The sequence below is a fragment of the Scyliorhinus torazame genome, chromosome 5 (assembly GCF_047496885.1).
Source record: "Scyliorhinus torazame isolate Kashiwa2021f chromosome 5, sScyTor2.1, whole genome shotgun sequence".
Lineage (NCBI taxonomy): Eukaryota > Metazoa > Chordata > Chondrichthyes > Carcharhiniformes > Scyliorhinidae > Scyliorhinus > Scyliorhinus torazame.
In genome coordinates, this window is record NC_092711.1 from 173,225,438 (window position 1) to 173,243,754 (window position 18,317).

General features: G+C 45.7%; 1 protein-coding gene across 1 annotated transcript in view; it reads left to right on the plus strand.

Annotated features, from left to right (window-relative positions):
- LOC140418046 (uncharacterized) overlaps positions 1 to 5,636 on the plus strand; it is a 108,401-nt gene extending 102,765 nt beyond the window's left edge. Inside the window, exon 4 of the mRNA XM_072501473.1 lies at positions 2,895 to 5,636. Coding sequence (XP_072357574.1) covers positions 2,895 to 3,713 — 819 coding nt within the window. The 3' untranslated portion in view covers positions 3,714 to 5,636. The remainder of the gene's footprint in view (positions 1 to 2,894) is intronic.
- Positions 5,637 to 18,317: the final 12,681 nt, after the last annotated feature.

Consider the following 18,317-nt stretch of genomic DNA (forward strand, 5'->3'; position numbering starts at 1 on the left):
AAAAGAACAAGAAACCACAAGACACGAGTACATTTCAAGGTGTCGACCTCTAAACACATAAGACAAGCAGTCGCGAGGCACAAGGCCCCGATACAATAGGGCCGCTTCGGAATCAAATATGACCCACAGGGCCTCGATACATTTTAACAGTGTCATATCAAACCCAATCACCAGGCACCAGGCCTCAATTCACCCCAGAAAAGATTTAACAGGATAGAATCAATCACCGAACACTAATCCCCGCTCACCCACCCCCGTTCACCCCGCCCTGCAGCCGACACCCCGGGGGAAAGGCCCCTCCTCGCTAAGAGCACAGACCTCCGGAGAGCCAGACCCGGGCGCGGCGGAGGAGAGAAGGTTCCCCCCTCCTGGACCCCGCCCAAAGTCACGGGACCATTCGGAGGGAGAGCAGTTTCACACCAACTAGCGTTCCACCACAATTTCTAATTACCATTTCATGGAAACCCGAAATGAGTTGAATGTCATAGGCTGCTAAAGAAAACGAAAGCAAAGAAAACATGAAAACAAAATCCCTTAGTACTCATAGAAAAGTCCATAAAAAAAGAGTCCATTAATTTTGCACGTTCCACATCATGACCCCGGCGCTCCAGCCAAAATTTCACAAGGAGCAACATGTCCTCAAAGTCCTCCAATGGCAGCGGCCAGAGTCGCTCCAATGTTGGCAACAGTCGACAACGGGGAAGAAAGTCCCAGAGTCAGTCCCAACCGCCCACAGGGCGTCCAGGGGGGGGCGAACCCCCGGAGACCCCAGGAACGGCAGCAACCCACCCCGGGCTGCAGGCCGTGGGCCGCCCATCGGGTATCCACTCCCGGTTCCGACCCGCCGCTTCCAGCAGCCTATCCAGCTGCCATCCTTCCTCCATTCCTTCGTCCTCCATTGGGCGAACTCAAAACCGCCGACAGCAAACCTCGCAGTCCGAAGCAGCGTCTCCGCAGCTCAACCGCTGACTTGAAACACGACTGGTCGCAGTACTCCGAAACCGGTCTTCTCCCCTTCCCTCGGGGACCAGGAGCAATGGGCGCCGAGTTGCTGTTTCACCCCATCCAGGAAGCTCCCAGAGGCGGCCTGCCTTTCGAATCGGCCCGGGGGCGGACACCAAGCTCGCACACAACCGCCCAAGCCTCCTCCACTTTTCACCCCAGGAGTTTGGACAGTGTCGGCCGTAGCTCCCACAATCCCCCGCACTGGGGAACCCGCTCTATCCGCCGCACGGGCGGGTGATCAGGTACTGCGCATGTCCAAGGGTGAGGGGAAGCTGCGCATGTGTGGAGGAAAGCCCAGCCCCTGACCTTCCTGTGAGGTGTTGGCTAATGGATAGAGTTAGGACCGGAAGGACGCTGGTCCTCCAATCAGCGCGGGCTTTATGTGAAAGGAGATTGGGCTTCACACAGACTGAAACGTCCTCCTGTCTCCAACATCTGTGAGTAAAACACTTTCTTTTCTCCCCCTTTCCATTTATTTGCTCATTCTGACCTTCAATTGGTGACTTGCAGCAACTGAAGGGAAAGGAAGTGAGTCCAGGGAGGGTGCAGACTCTGGAAAACTTGGCCCAGGTTCCGAAAGCTAGTGTTTGAAACAAACATGTTGGACTTTACCCTGGTGTTGTAAGACGTCTTACTGTTCTCACCCAGTCCAACTCCGGCATCTCCACATCAAAGACAATGATAGCCTTTGCTCTCAGCTTGACACATTTGTTTGTCTGGCTAAAAGGATGGTCTCTTTCCTAATGTTCCCAATTAATGGGCTGGTTTCCCCAGGAGATGGCTGACATTTAAGGGGACAATAAATTAATATCGGTCAGAGATATATGTCTAGTTATAAGGTGCAGATTACAAATATTATTCATGGTTCTGTAATAAAGTATATTGATATTTCCAGTTGTGTAACATTGTACTGTAGCTACATTATATATTTGCATTCATCTCTTTCCTCAGGGGGTTGTTGATCTCTGGAATTCACTTCCAAAGGGACTAGAGGAGTCTGGGAGTCATTGAATATATTCAAGAATCAGTTGGACAGATTTCTGATTGACAATGGAGTTAAGGTTTATGGGGAACAGGCAGGAGGAGGGATTTCTTCACTCGAGGATGTGGTGTAGCTTTGGAATTCTCTACCCCAGAGGACTGTGGAGCTTCAGTCATCCAAGTATTTTCAAGACTGAGATTGATAGGTTTCTAAATATTGAGGATATCACGGGATGTGGGGGACAGTGTGGGAAAATGGTGCTGAGGTAAATCAGCCAATGATCTCATGAAATGGTTGAGGAGGTTCGATGGGCCTAATGGCTGACTGCAGCTCCTATTTGTTATGATCTCCCTATCCTGGAGAGGAAGCATGGATCTGTCAATCAGCCTGAATCAGCACCTTCAGGACAATTGGGAGGATGAATATTAGATACAGCAGAGTGAGAATGGAGGGAGAGTATGTGGGATGGAGACTTGCAGTTTTTGGGAATGAGAGGGGGAAAAATATTCCACAGAAACTAGAAATGTCTGTTCTGAATTTCTATCCTGTACTGACAGTGATGTCCTTTCCAAAATGTTTTTACAGGACAGTAGAAGAGGAGGAATTACAGACTGAAATCTCAAAACATCATGTCTAGATCTGACACAGTCTCTTGATTCCTTGGGACCCGAATACCATCCTTTGAATCCTGAAGAAATGTTTGACTGCTCTGTAGGCTTCAAAACATTTTAAACATTTATGCGACTTGAAAATCACCGAGACAACACACACCCTAGTGAGAGTGTTCCAGAGCACTGACTGCGGAAAGAGCTTTAACCAGTTACACAGACTGAAAAAACATCACACCATTCACAGCGGGGAGAGACTGTACACGTGTTCTGTATGTAGTTAAGGCTTCAACTGATTGTCCAACACGGAGAGATACAAGGAAACTCAAAGCATGGAGAAACCTTGGAAATGTGGGGACTGTGGGAAGGGATACAGGGCCCCATCAGAGCTGGAAGCTCATCGGCGCAGTCACACTGGGGAGAGGCCATTCATTTGCACTCAGTGTGGGAAGGGATTCAGTGATTCATCCCACCTGTTGAGGCACCATCAGGTTCACACTGTAGAGAAGCCGTTCACTTGCTCTCAGTGTGGGAAGGGATTCAGTCGTTCATCCACCCTGCAGACACATCAGCGGGTTCACACTGGAGAGAAGCCATTCACCTGCTCAAGGTGTGGGAAGGGATTCAGACATTCATCCACCCTGCAGAAACATCAGCAAATTCACACTGGAGAGAGGCCATTCACCTGCTCTCAGTGTGGGAAAGGATTCACTCAATTATCCAGCCTGCGAATACACCAGCGAGTTCACACTGGGGAGAGGCCATTCATCTGCTCTCAGTGTGGGAAGGGATTCCCTCAGTTATCCCACCTGCGGGTACACCGCCGAGTTCACACTGGGGGGAGGCCATTCTCCTGCTCTCAGTGTGGGAAGGGATTCAGTGATTCATCCACCCTCCAGACACACCAGCGAGTTCACACTGGCGAGCGGCCATTTCTATGCTCAGTGTGTGGGAAAGGATTCACTCTTTCATCCATCCTGCTGACACACCATAGAGTTCACACCGGGGAGAGACCATTCCTCTGTCCTGAATGTGGGAAGGGATTCATGCATGAACGCAACCTGCGGAAACACCAGCGAATTCACATCATGGAGATGCCATTCGCCTGCTCTGAGTAGGAGAAGAGATTCACTGATCCATCCCACCTGCAGAGGCACTGGCAACTTCACACTGGGGAGAGGCCATTCACCTGCTCTCCATGTGGGAAGGGTTTCCGTGATTCATGGCGCCTGCTGAGACACCAACATGTTCACAAGTGATTACAGGGGTTGGATTCTGCTGTTATTGTTTCTGTTCTGAATTACATCCAGGGCTGCAATTTGTTCATTCTGACAGTTGGTCAATGGGGAGGGTCGGAGGGTTTCTTTCTGCTGGACTGGCTGGTCTCACAACTTTGCCTCCAGTGGGCTGATGCTCTTTGTCTTGTTGAGAAAACCTGGTTTCAGATTTCACCAAAGATCACAGAGTGAAGGGGTGTTTGGAAGTAGAAGATATTTCATTCTCATTTCTGTTTGGGAACCCCTAAAATTATGCCACCTTGCCATGAAGATGGGATATGGTCGTTACATGGTTTATTTCTTTAACTTATTTAAGTGTTTTCGTCTGTGAGAAATAATCAGAGGATGAGGGGCAAGTTGTCTGAGGTGAACTGGGAAACTGATGGGAGACAGGGAATAGCTAATATTTACGGAATTATTACATATTTACCAGGGGGCCAATTTTCTCAGTTGGCTGGACGACTGCTTCATGATGTGAAATGACACCAACGGTGCGGGTCAACTCCCGTACCGGCTGAGGTCATCCATGAAAGCCCCGCCTTCTCAACATTGCCCCTCGCCTGCGGTGTGGTGATCCTCAGGTTAAATCACCACCAGTCAGCTCTCCATCTCCTAAATACATACATAGATACATCGAAAATAGAAGCAGGAGGAGGCGATTCAACCCTTCGAGCCTGCTCTCCCTTTCATTATGATCTGGGTGATCATCAAGCTCAATACCCTGACCCTGCCTTCTCCCCATATTCTTTTAGCTACAAGAGCTTTGACTAACTCTTTCATCAAATTACACAATGCTGTTGTCTCAACTAATTTGTGTGGTAGCGAATTCCACAGATTCTGGGTGAAGAAATTTCTCCTCACCTCAGTCCGAGAAGGTTTACCCCTTATCCTCAAACTATGACCCCTAGTTCTGGATTCCTCCACCATCAGGAACATTCTTTCCGAATCTACCCTGTCTAATCCTGTTGGAACTTTCTAAGTTTCTATGAGATCCCCTCTCACTCTTCTAAACGCCAATGAATATAATGCTAACCGACTTAGTCTCTCCCTCAATGTCAACTAAACGAAGGAGATTGTCATCGACATCAGGAAGCGTAGTGGAGAACATGCCCCTCTACATCAATGGGAACCAAGTAGAAAGGGTCGAGAGCTTTAAGTTTTTAGGTGTCCAGATCACCAACAACCTGTCCTGGGCCCCCCATGCCGACACTATAGTTAAGAAAGCCCACCAAAGACTCTACTTTCTTAGAAGACTGAGGAAATTTAGCATGTCAACTACGACTCTCACCAACTTTTACAGATGCACCATTGAAAGCATTCTTTCTGGTTGTATCGCAGCTTGGTATGGATCCTGCTTTGCCCAAGACCACAGCAAACTACAAAAGGTTGTGAATGTAACCAATCCATCATGCAAACCAGCCTACCATCCATTGACTCTGTCTATAATTCCCGCTGCCTCAGAAAGGCAGCCAGCATAATTACTCTATTCCACCTTCTTCCGTCAGGAAAAAGATACAAAAGTTTGAGGTCACGTACCAACCGACTCAAGAACAGCTTCTTCCCTACTACCATCAGACTTTTGAATGGACCCTGCCTTGTATTAAGTTGATCTTTTCTCTATACCCTAGCTATGACTGTAACATTACATTCTGCAGTCTCTCCTTCCTTCCCTATGTACGGTATGCGTTGTCTGTATAGCATGCAAGAAACAATACTTTTCACTGTATAGTATACATGTGACAATAAATCAAATCAAAATCCTCATATGAGAGTCCGTTCCCAGGATCCAGCCTGTTAAACCTTCGCTGCACTCCCTCCATAGCAAGAACATCCTTCCTCAGGTAAGGACAACAAAACTGCACACAATACTCCAGATGTGGCCTCACCAATGGCCTATACAACTGCAATAAAACATCTCTATTCCTATACTCCAATCCTCTCACTATGACACCCAACATACCATTTGCCTTCTTTACTGCCCGTTGAACCTGCACACTTACTTTCAGTGACTGATGCCTGAGGACACCAAGCTCTCGCTGTATCTCCACCTCTCTCAATTTACACCCATTCAAATCATAATCTGCCTTTCTACCTTTGCTACCAAAGTGGATAACCTAACATTTATCCAGGTTAGACTGCAGCTGCGATACATTTGCCCACTCACCCAGCCTGTCCAAATCACGCTGACGCATCTCTGCATCCTCACAGTTCACCCTCCCCGCCAACTGTGTCATCTGCAAATCTGGAGATAATACATTTACTTCCCTCGTCCAAATCATGAATACATAATGTGAACAGTTGGGGTCTGAGCACAGATCCCTGTGGCACCCCAGTAGTTACTGCCTGCCAATCAGAAAAAGACCCATTTATTCCAACTTTTTGATTCCTGTCTGCTAACCAGCTTTCTATCCATTGCAAGACACTACCCGCAATCCCAAATGCTTTAACTTTACACAGTAATCTGCTGTGGGAGACATTGTCGAAAGTCTAAATAAACCACATCCATTGGGTCTCCCTGGTCAAATCTACTAGTTACCTCACGGCGCTGAGGTCGCAGGTTCGATCCCAGCTCTGGATCACTGTCTGTGTGGAGTTTGCACATTCTCCCCGTGTTGGTGTGGGTTTTGCCCCCACTACCCAAAAGATGAGCAGGATAGGTGGATTGGCCATGCTAAATTGCCCCTGAATTGGAAAAAATGAATTGGGCACTCTAAATTTATTTATTTTTACAAAATCTACTGCTTACATCTCAAATAATTCTAGTGGATTTGTCAAACATGATTTCCCTTTCATAAATTCTTTGGCAATCTCAGTTTCTGCGGATTGACCAGAAGTCGCAGCCGCATGATCTGATAGTATGGATGGCGGTTCATCCTGAGGTAGTTCCAGCACACACGGTACTGGCACATTGATGGGTGTCACTAACAACTGATCTGTGTTGTCTCTACACTCGCTCGGCTTCAGTTTGTACAATGGGGCACGGTGGCACAGTGGTTAGCGCTGCTACCTCACAGCACCGAGGTCCCGGGTTCGATCCCAGTTCCGGGTCACTGTCCGTGTGGACTTTGCACTTTTTCCCTGTGTCTGCCTGGATTTCACCCCCACAACCCAAAGATGTGCAGGGTAGGTGGATTGGCCACGTTAAATTGCCCCTTAATTGGAAAAAAAAGAATTGGGTACTCTAAATTTGTATTTTAAAAAATGTTCAGTTTGTACAGTATAGGAATCAGGGTCAGTTTCCATAAGACTAGGGATGGGCAATAAATACTGGCCCAACCAGCCCGCATCCCGTAAATGAATTAAAAAAAACATTGGAGCAGAATTAGGCCATTCGGCCCATCTAGTCTGGTCTGCCATTCAATCATGGCTGACATGTTTCTCATCCTTATTCTCCTGCCTTCTCCACATAACCCCTGATCCCTTTATGAATCAAGAACCTATGTGTCTTAAAGACACTCCGTGAATTGGCCTCCACAGCCTTCTGCGGCAATGTGTTCCACAGATTCACCACCCTCTGGCTGAAGAAATTCCTCATCTCAGTATTGAGAGATTTTCCCTTAAGTCTGAGGCTGCGGCCTCCGGTTCTAGTTTTTCCTACTGGGGGAAATATTCTCTCCGTGTCCACTCTATCCAGACCTCTCAGTATCCTGTAAGTTTCAATAAGATCCCCCCTCATCCTTCTAAATTCCAACAAGTACAGACCCAGAGTCCTCAACCGCTCCTCATACGTCAAGCTCTTAATTCCAGGGATCATTCTTGTGAACTCTTTCCCAGGCCAGCACATCCTTCTTTATGTACAGGGCCCAAAACTGCTCACATTACTCCAAATGGGGTCTGACCAGAGCCTTATACAGCCTCAGAAGTACATCCCTGCTCTTGTATTGTGTCCCTCACGACATGAATGCTAACATTACATTTGCCTTCCTAACTGGCAATTGAACCTGCACATTATCCTTAAGAGAATCGTGAACAAGGACTCCAAAGTCCCTTTGTGCTTCTGATTTCCTCAGCATTTCTCCGTTTAGAAAATAGTCTATGCCTCCATTCTTCCTGCCAAAGTGCATGACCTCATACTTTTCCACATTGTATTCCATCAGCCACTTCTTTGCCCACTCTCGTAGCCTGTTCAAGTCCTTCTGCAGCCCCCTGCTTCCTCAATACTAACTGTCCCTCTGCATAGCTTTGTATCATCTGCAAACTTAGCAACAGTGCCCTTAGTTCTTCTTCCAGATCATTAATGTATATTGTGAAAAGTTGTGGTCCCAGCACAAACCCCTGAGGCTCACCACTGGTCATCAGCTGCCATTCTGAAAAAGACCCCTTTATCCACTCTGCCTTCTGCCAGTCAGCCAATCCTCTTATCAATGCCAGTATTTGTCCTTTAACACCACGGGCTCTTAACTTATTTAACAGCCTCCTATACGCCATCTTGCCAAAGGCCTTCTGGAAATCTAAATAGATCTCGTCCACTGGTTCTCCTTTGTTTAACTTCCTTGTTACATCATCAAAGAACTCTTAACAGATTTGTTAAACATGACTCCCCTTGACGAAGCTGTGCTGACTCAGCCCTATTTTATCATGTACTTCCAGATACTCCACAATCTCATCTTTAATAATGGACTCTTAAAATCTTATCACTGACCGAAGTCAGAAACCGGCCTATGATTTCCCGTCTTCTGCCTCCCTTCTTAAACAGCGGTGTTACATTGGCCATTTTCCAGTCCTTTGGGACCCTCCCTGCCTTTAGTGATTCCGGAAAGATCACCAGGAATGCCTCCACAATCTCTTCAGCTATCTCCTTTATAACCCTGGAGTGTAGTCCATCTGGTCCAGGTGATTTATCCACCTTCAGACCTTTCACTTTCCCCAGAACCTTCTCCTTCGTGATAGCCACTACACCTCTGCCCCCTGATTCGCCTGAAGTTCTGGTATCCCACTGGTGTCTTCCACCTTGAAGACTCACACAAAGTAACTTCAGTTCCTCTGCCATTTCTTTGTTTCCTGTTACTATGTCTCCAACCTAATTTTCCAGTGGTCCAACGTCTATTCTTGCCTCGCTGCTCCCTTTTATATATTGTAAAAAAACTCTTGTTATCTTCTTTTATATTATTTGCTAGCTAACATTCATATTTCATCTTCTCCCACCCCCCCCCCCCGCCCCCTTATTGTTTTTTCAGTTGTCCTCTACTCACTTTTAAAGGCATCCCAATCCTCTGGCTTCCCACTAACCCTCGCCAGCTTGTATGCTTTTCATTTGCTTTTATGCTATCCCTGACTTTCTTTGTCAGCCACGGTTGCCTCATCCTTCCCTTAGCATCTTTCCTCCTTCTTGGAATGAATTTCTGTTGTGCCTCCTAAATAACCCCAAAAACCCCTGCCATTGCTGTTCCACTGTTTTCCCTGCTAGGCTCCCCTTCCAATCAACTCTGGCCAGCTCCTCGCTCATGTCTTTGTAGTTACCTTTATTCAATTGTAATACCATTACATCTGATTCCAGCATCTTCCTCGCAAACTGCAGGGTAAATTTGTTCATATTTTGGTCACTGCCCCCTAAGGATTCCTTCACCTTATGTTCCCTAATCAGGTCTGTCTCATTACATAGCACCAAATCCAGAACTGCTTGTTCCCCAGTGGGCTCTACCACAAGCTGCTCCAAAAATTCCCTTTCTTGGGATCTGCTACCAACCTGACTGCAATATGCAGTCCACCTGCATATCAAAGTCACCCATGATTATTGTAATATGCCAATACGGTTACAGGAACCCACTTCTCGCTGGTGGTACCACTGTGCACCAATACTTGCTGTCCTTGTCCAATCAAGCACCTTTTGGGATTACCTTCTCTTCAGGTTTGCGACTGCTGATTGTGTTCCACTGTCTCAGACGTCTCCAGGGGAAATGTTGATCAGATGTTGTTCTCAGCTTCCTCTTCAGTAGCAGTAAAACTGGGGGACTCTGAGTGGTTGTGTGTGTGGTGTTGCGCGAAGTAGCCAGGAAACTGTTTAGATGTTCTTTGAAGAGATAACAAATAGGTTATACCAAGGAGAGCCAATGGATGTTATCTATCTTGACTTCCAAAAGGCCTTTGATAAGGTGCCTCACGGAAGACTGCTGAGTAAAGTAAGGGCCCATGGTATTCGAGGCAAGGTACTAACATGGATTGACGATTGGCTGTCAGGCAGAAGGCAGAGAGTGGGATAAAAGGTTCTTTTTCGGAATGGCAACCGGTGACGAGTGATGTCCCGCAGGGTTCAGTGTTGGGGCCACAGCTGTTCTCTTTTATATATTAACGATCTAGATGACGGGACTGGGGGCATTCTGGCTACGTTTGCCGATGATACAAAGATAGGTGGAGGGACAGGTAGTATGGAGGAGGTGGGGAGGTTGCAGAAAGATTTAGACAGTTTAGGAGAGTGGTCCAAGAAATGGCTGATGAAATTCAACGTGGGCAAGTGCGAGGTCTTGCACTTTGGAAAAAAGAATAGAGGCATGGACTATTTTCTAAACGGTGACAAAATTCATAATGTTGAAGTGCAAAGGGACTTGGGAGTCCTAGTCCAGGATTCTCTAAAGGTAAACTTGCAGGTTGAGTCCGTAATTAAGAAAGCAAATGCAATGTTGTCATTTATCTCAAGAGGCTTGGAATATAAAAGCAGGGATGTACTTCTGAAGCTTTATAAAGCATTAGTTAGGCCCCATTTAGAATACTGTGAGCAATTTTGGGCCCCACACCTCAGGAAGGACATACTGGCACTGGAGCGGGTCCAGCGGAGATTCACACGGATAATCCCAGGAATGGTAGGCCTAACATACGATGAACGTCTGAGGATCCTGGGATTATATTCATTGGAGTTTAGGAGGTTGAGGGGAGATCTAATAGAAACTTACAAGATAATGAATGGCTTAGATAGGGTGGACGTTGGGAAGTTGTTTCCATTAGCAGGGGAGACTAGGACCCGGGGGCACAGCCTTAGAATAAAAGGGAGTCACTTTAGAACAGAGATGAGGAGAAATTTCTTCAGCCAGAGAGTGGTGGGTCTGTGGAATTCATTGCCACAGAGGTGGTGGAGGCCGGGACGTTGAGTGTCTTTAAGACAGAAATCAAGATAAATTCTTGATTTCTCGAAGAATTAAGGGCTATGGAGAGAGAGCGGGTAAATGGAGTTGAAATCAGCCATGATTGAATGGTGGAGTGGACTCGATGGGCCGAATGGCCTTACTTCCGCTCCTATGTCTAATGGTCTTATGGTGCACAGAGAACACCTGACAAGAACCAGAATGAGCAGGTTCTTCCCGGAGGTGGAGGACAAATGTGAACTCTACCAGGGGGGCTCGGCCAATCATGCCCACGTGTTCTGGGTTTGCACCAGACTTGTCGGGTTCAGGATAACCTTCAAAATAATCAAAAGAAGAGGCGGGGGTGTTTAGGGAATTGGGGTTTGGGGGTGTTTAGGGAGTTGGGGTTCGGGGGGGGGGGGTTCCTTCCAAGGTTGGGTTTTTGCAAACTATCTGCTCTGCACAAATTTGTTTATTCTGTATTGTATAAAACTTTTATAAAAACATTTTCATAAACATTCTCAACTTTGCCCCTCACCTCGGGCTGGATTCTCTGTTTTGGAGACGATGTCCCCATGCCGTCGGGAAAACTGTGGTCTTTTACCCCAGGAAAACTGGCGTCAAAAGGCCACAGATTCCCCGTTTTGCTGGGGGCGAGCAGGCAGTCGTCATAGAGCTTGCAGCTCTAGCTGCCGATATGGCCCCCAGCACTTCCGGGTCAGAGGATGTGCATGTGCACAGCAGCGTCCGCGCCGTGCTCCATGGCGAACTCAGACAGCGGGCCTGGACCGACAAAATTGTGCCCCGCATCAGCCGCCACGGACAGCCCACACACATTGCCCCCAACACTCCCCTGCCCGCCAATCGGCCCTTCCCCGACTGCAGCGACCCCGGACTGAGTCCAAAGCGGCCTCGCGAGGTTCCTGTACGGCTGGGACCATGAGAGTCCCGTGCCTTCGGGAATTTGGCCGGTCGGGGACAGAGTATCACGGGGTGGGCCTCAGGCGGTGGATTCTCGGTGCGGCGTACTCCACGAGTACAGCCATTATTGGGGGGGGGGGGGGTGGAGAATTTAAAAACCGGCGCCAGGCCCGATTTCGACACCAAAACTGATTCTCCGCCCCATCACCGAATGCGATTTTGGTGTCCGGGGGTGGGGGGGGGGGGGGGGGGGGGGGGGCAGTGGGGCAGAGAATCCGGCATCGGGGGCGCGGAGAATCCAATCCTTGGTGTGGTGACCCTCAGGTTAAGTCACCGCCAGTCAGCTCTCTCTCAAACTGGGAGAGAAACCTATGGTCTTCTGGGGCGACGGTGACTTTCATTTCAATCTAACTGCACACGTGGTGAGCTCAGCAGCCTGAACTCCTCGGGGGGCCTGTTTTAATTATTTGTTCTGCACAACCATCTGATAAATCCAATGCCAGGTGAAATCGGCTGACCTGCTGTTAATTCTGTCTCAACATCGAAAGCTTCAATTTTCTTTTCTTGCTTGAAAACAATTTAATCCATTTCTCTTCACCAGTATTCTTTTTATCTTATGTTCTGCACACTCAGGGCAAAAGAATGAAGCTGTAGCATGTGGGGTTGAATGCAGGTAACGCAGGTTTATTGAAGAGATAATCATAATCTTACACTAATCTTTCTTGTCACAAGTAGGCTTACATTAACACTGCAATGAAGTTACTGTGAAAAGTCCAGAGTTGTCACATTCCGGCGCCTGTTTGGGTACACAGAGGGAGAATTCAGAATGTCCAAATTACCTAACAGCACATCTTTCTGGACTTGTGGGAGGAAACCAGACCACCCGGAGGAAACCCACACAGTCACAGGTAGAACGTGGAGACTCTGTAAACACACAGTGACCCAAGCCAGGAATCGAACTGGGACCCTGGAGCTGTGAAGCAACAGTGCTAACCACTGTACTACCGTGCCGCCCGTAACTCAACAAAAGTTTGATCTAGAAGTTTGATAAAGCCCACGAAGCAGCCAATGACATTACAAACTATACATGTGACTAGATTTTTAAAGTGATCACGTAACAACACAACGATAACCCCAAATATATAACATTTATGACTTCATGTGGGTGATCAGTCTGTAGAAGCGTAACCCTCTGAGGCTCCTTCTTTGACAGTAATTTTTGTGGAATTCAGCCTCAGGAGTCTGGCTCCTTTTTTGACAGTAATTTCCTTTGGAACTCGGCCTCGGGAATCTTCAGTACTTGGCCAGCAAGGAAGACCTTCAGAACCTCTACTTTTATCCCCAAAGTGACCATTACCTCACGTCACTGTTGGACCTGTTGTAATATGACAATTGGTCAATTTGGTCACTAGATTAATTTAATTGGGTCTTCAATTACTGACACCACCTTCTCTCATTATCTCAATGAATGTAATAGAACTGTTTCATACTATCCCTTTATCTGATTCAAGCAATCCCTTATTTATACAGTTTCAAGTGTTGAGGCTAATAAGAGCTTGAAGGTCTCTCTTGCCAGTACATTTATCTTCATTGCACATTCTTTACATACACAGCAATTAAGCTTTTATATTTTTACAGCAAATAAAATTCAGTCTTTCATTACAACTATTGATTCATTAATTGTAACTTGATTAAGGTTCATTACTTATTAAGTCATCTGTTACTGACTGGTAGGTAATTAATACAGTAATCTTTGATTAATACTGTTGATTAATACAAGTTACATTAGTTAAAAAAAACTATTTTGTGGAAGGTAATACCTTTCTTTCTTATGAACCTTGATTGGATTGAACTTGAGCCAGACTTTAGCAACATATGATGTCCAAAAGCTTCACAAAATTATGGAACTATATTAGTTTAAACAATTTCCACGAGTTCAGCAAGTTTTGGAAACATTTTGGTTGATACAGTATTAATTTTAAAAATAAAGGTCCAGTCACATGTTGGATTTTATCATGGCTTCCTTGACCTTATTACATTTAACAATTGATTGTCATTGAAGAGTCATTGATTTTAAAAACAAAATATCATTTTTTAATATGTTCATGGGGCGTGAGCATCGTTGGTTGTGCCAGCATTCATTGCCCATCTCTAATTGCCCTTGAGGGGGCAGTTAAGAGTCATCCACATTGCTATGTGTCTGAAATCACATGCAGGTCAGACCAGGTAAGGACAGCAGATGTCCTTTCCTGAAGTACATTGGTGAACCAGATGGGTCTTTATGACAATCAACAATGGTTTCACGGTCATCATTAGACTTTTAATTCCAGATTTTTATTGAATTCAAATGTCATCATCTGCGGTGCGGGATTTGAACCTGGGTCCCCCAGAGCATTACTCTGGGTCTCTGGTTAAGTAATCAATTGACAATACCACTACGCCACCCCCTCCCCTAGAACTGAGGCATACCTACAGTTTCTGACATTACAACAGTACTGTCAAAAGTACTCAAAGTACTTCAATGGCTGTAAAATGCTTTAGGAGAACCTGTGATCATGAAAGATGCGATAGAAATATAATTTATTTTTAGAATTAATCCCTAAACAAGGTGGCACAGTAGTTTGCACTGCTGCCTCACGGCGCCACGGACCCAGGTTCGATCCCGGGTGACTGTCCATGTGGAGTTTGCACATTCTCCCCGTGTATGCATGGGTCTCACCCCCACAACCCAACGATGTGCAGGGTAGGTGGTTTGGCCACGTTAAATTGAGCCTTAATGGGAATTTTAAAAAAAAAATTATAAACAAGTATTGGTCCCCAAACTGAGCCCACTCATGAAAATCATGAATAAAGACGGAGTCTTGATTTTGTGCAACAATCATGTCTTTCTCTCCATTTCAAATCCCCTGTGAAAATCCAAACACAGCATATTGTAAATCATTCGATTTAAAACAGAACGAGTTGTTGTGATTTGGGATTCGCTGCCTGATGAAGGTGCAGGAACTTTACAGATTCTGTAGGAACAGAAACTTGCCGGGCGATGGGACTATATAAAGAATCTGTAAAGTTCCCCTTTGAAAGTTACAGTTGAATTTACTTCCTGCACCTTTGTCAGGCAGAGAATCCCAAATAACGACAACTTGTTCTGTTTTAAATCTAATAATTTCACAATATGCTGTGCAGAGAGCACAGGAGGCCATTCTGCCCATTAGATTTAAAACAGAACGAGTTGTTGTGAGCTGGGATTCAAAATAAACTTGGAAATAAACTAGGAAAATAAACTTGCAGGGCGGTGGAATTAATTTGATAGTTAATCCAAAGAGCTAGCAAGGGAACAATGGGCAGAATGGCCTCCTGTGCTCTCTGAACCTCATTTACATTTGAAGAAAGTGGGAAATATCTGGAACCCACTTCCGTCGTGTGGGATAGAAGCAGAGATGACGGAATGTTTCCCAAAGGAAATTTGATGGGCACTTGAGGGACATAAAGCGACAAGGATACGGGGAGAGAACAGGGAAATGGTTTGACCTACATAGATCAACAAGTTGTGAATCTTTGAAATTCTCCACCCCAGAGGGCGGTGGAAGCTCAGTCATTGAGTGTGTTTAAAGCAGAGACTGACAGATATCTAAATACCAATAACACAAAGGGATATGGTGATAGTGTGCGTAAAAAGGCACTGAAGTGGATGATCAGCTATGATTGTATTGAATGGTGGAGCAGGCTCGATGGGCTGAATGGCCAAAGATAGGTAAGAAAGTAAATTGTGAAGAAGACATAAGGAGGTTAAAAAAGTATATTTGAAATGAATGGGATAACATCTGGCAAATGGGTAACAATGTGCGAAAATGTGAAATTGTTCATTTTGGCAGGAAGAAAAAGAAGCTTCTCATCGAAATAGCGAGAGTTTGCAAAGTTCCGAGACTCAGAGGGATCTGGATGTCCAAGAGCAGGAATCACAAAAGGAGAGTATACAGGTACAGCAAGTAATTAGGAAAGCTAATGGAATGTTATTGTTTGTGAGGGGAATTGAATACAAAAATAGGGAGGTTATGTTTCAGTTATACAGGGCATTGGTGAGACCACATCTGGAGCACTGTGTACAGTATTGCTCTCATTTAAGGAATGATGTTAATGTGTTGGAAGCAGTTCAGAGAAGGTTTACTGGATTCATACCTGGAATTGGAGGCTGGTCTTATGAGGAATGATTGGACAGGCTGGGCTTGTGTCTGATGGAGTTTAGGTGACTTGATTGAACGTATAAGATCCTGAGGGGCCTTGACAGGGTGGATGTGGAAAGGATGTTTCCTCTTGTGGGAGCATCTAGAAATTGGAGTCACTTTAAAAGTAATAACTTGTCCATTAAAGGCAGAGAATAACTTTTTTCTCTCCGAAGGTTTGGAGTCTTTGGAACTCTCTTCCACAAAGGGCAGTGGAAGCAGAGTCTGTGAATATTTTCAAGGCAGATCTGGATAGATTCCTGTTCATCAAGGGGGTGAAAGGTTATCGGATGGGGGTGGGGCAGCAGAAATAGGAACAGGAGTAGACCATTCGGCCCTTCGAGTCTGCCCCACCATTCAATCATGGCTGATCCAACATTTCTCTTGGCCACTTTCCTGCCCTTTCCCTGTAATGCTTGATTCTCTCGCTGATCAATAATCTATCTCAGCCTTAAATATGGACAAAGACTCTGTCCCCACAACTCTCAATTCCAAAGACTCACAACCCTCAGTGAAGAAATTTCTCCGTATCTCAGTCTTAATAGGCACCTCGTTATTCTGAGACGGGTCCCTCTGGTCCACAGCTGGAGCAAGACTTCCCGACTCTTATACTCCAATCCCCTTGGAATCAGGGCCAACATTCCATTAGCCTTCCTGATTACCTGCTGCACCTGTCTGCGAGCTTTCTGTGTTTCGTGCACAAGTTCCCCCAAGTCCCTTTGTGTTGCAGCTTTCTGCAGTTTTTCTCCATTTAAATAACACTGATCTTTTGTTCTCCCTTCCAAAATCAACTTCACATTTTCCCACATTATACTCCATTTTCCAACTTTTTGCTCACTTACTTAACCTATCAATATCTCATTGCAAACTGTGTGTATCCCCCTCACAACTTGTCTCTGTGGAGTTGAGGTTACAATCAGATCAGCCGGGAACTTATTGAATGGTGCAGCAGGCTCGAGGGGCCGAGTGGTCTACTCCTGCTCCTAAGCCGTATGCTATCGTGTTCGTCATAATATTTTTTTCTTTAAATTTAGAGTGCCCAATTCATTTTCTCCAATTAAGGGCCAACTTAGTGTGGCCAATCCACCTACCTTGCACATCTTTGGTTTGTGGGGGTGAAACCCACGCAAACACGGGGAGAATGTGCAAACTCCACACAGACAGTGACCCAGAGCCAGGATTGAACCTGGGACCTCAGCGCCGTGAGGTAACAGTGCTAACCAATGCACTACCGTGCTGCTCTGCATCCGTCATAATGGATTGTAGCATTTTCCTTCCTACTGATGTCAGGTTAATGGGTCTGTGGTTCCCTGTTTTCTCTCTCTCCTTAAATATTGGGGTTACATTTACCACCTTCCAATCTGCTGGAACCAATCCAGCATCTATAGAATTTAGTAAGATGATCACCAATGTATCCACTATCTCTACAGCCACCTCTTTCAACACTCTGGGATGTAGAGCAGCAGCTTTTGGGGATTTATTAATTTTTAATCCAATAAATTCTCCAGTACTACTTTTTCACGAATACTAATCTCTTTCAGTCCCTCCTGCTCACTACTCCCTTGGTTCTCTTGTGTAACAGCAGAATCCAAAAGCTGTAATCAGGTGTGAAGAATTACTGCACCACTTTCCTGTGGATTTGTGTTCCTGAAAGGAATGTGTATTTGTTGCAAATATGTAATAATTTCTTCAATGCGAGCAATTGTCTGCCTATTGTCCAACCTTTTATTGTAATTTCCCAACCTACCACAGACAACCTGTCCCTCATACCTCAACATTTCCTTCTTTGAGAAAGACCCAGAAAAATTAAACAAAGAAACATATAACCACCATATCCCATCTTCATGGCAACGTGGCATGCTTTGGGGGGTTGCAAACAGAAATAGGAATTAACTATATTTTAACTTCCCACACATTTTCACTCTGTAACCCTTGTGAAATTGGAAATCACGTAGTCGCAACAAAGCTCAAAGAGCATCAGCCCACTGGAGGAAAAGTTGTGAGATCAGCCATTCCAGCAGAAAGAAACCCCGATCATCCCAATTGACAGGATGAATAAATTGCAGTCCGAATGAAATGGAGAGTAGAAACAATAACAGCACAATCCAATCCCTGCAATCAATTGTGAACTTGTTGGTGACTCAGCAGATGGGATGGATCATTCAACGTCTCCCCTAATCAGAGCAGGTGAATGGCCTCGGAGTGTGAACTCGCTGATGTCTCTGCAGGGTGGATAAATGTCGGAATCC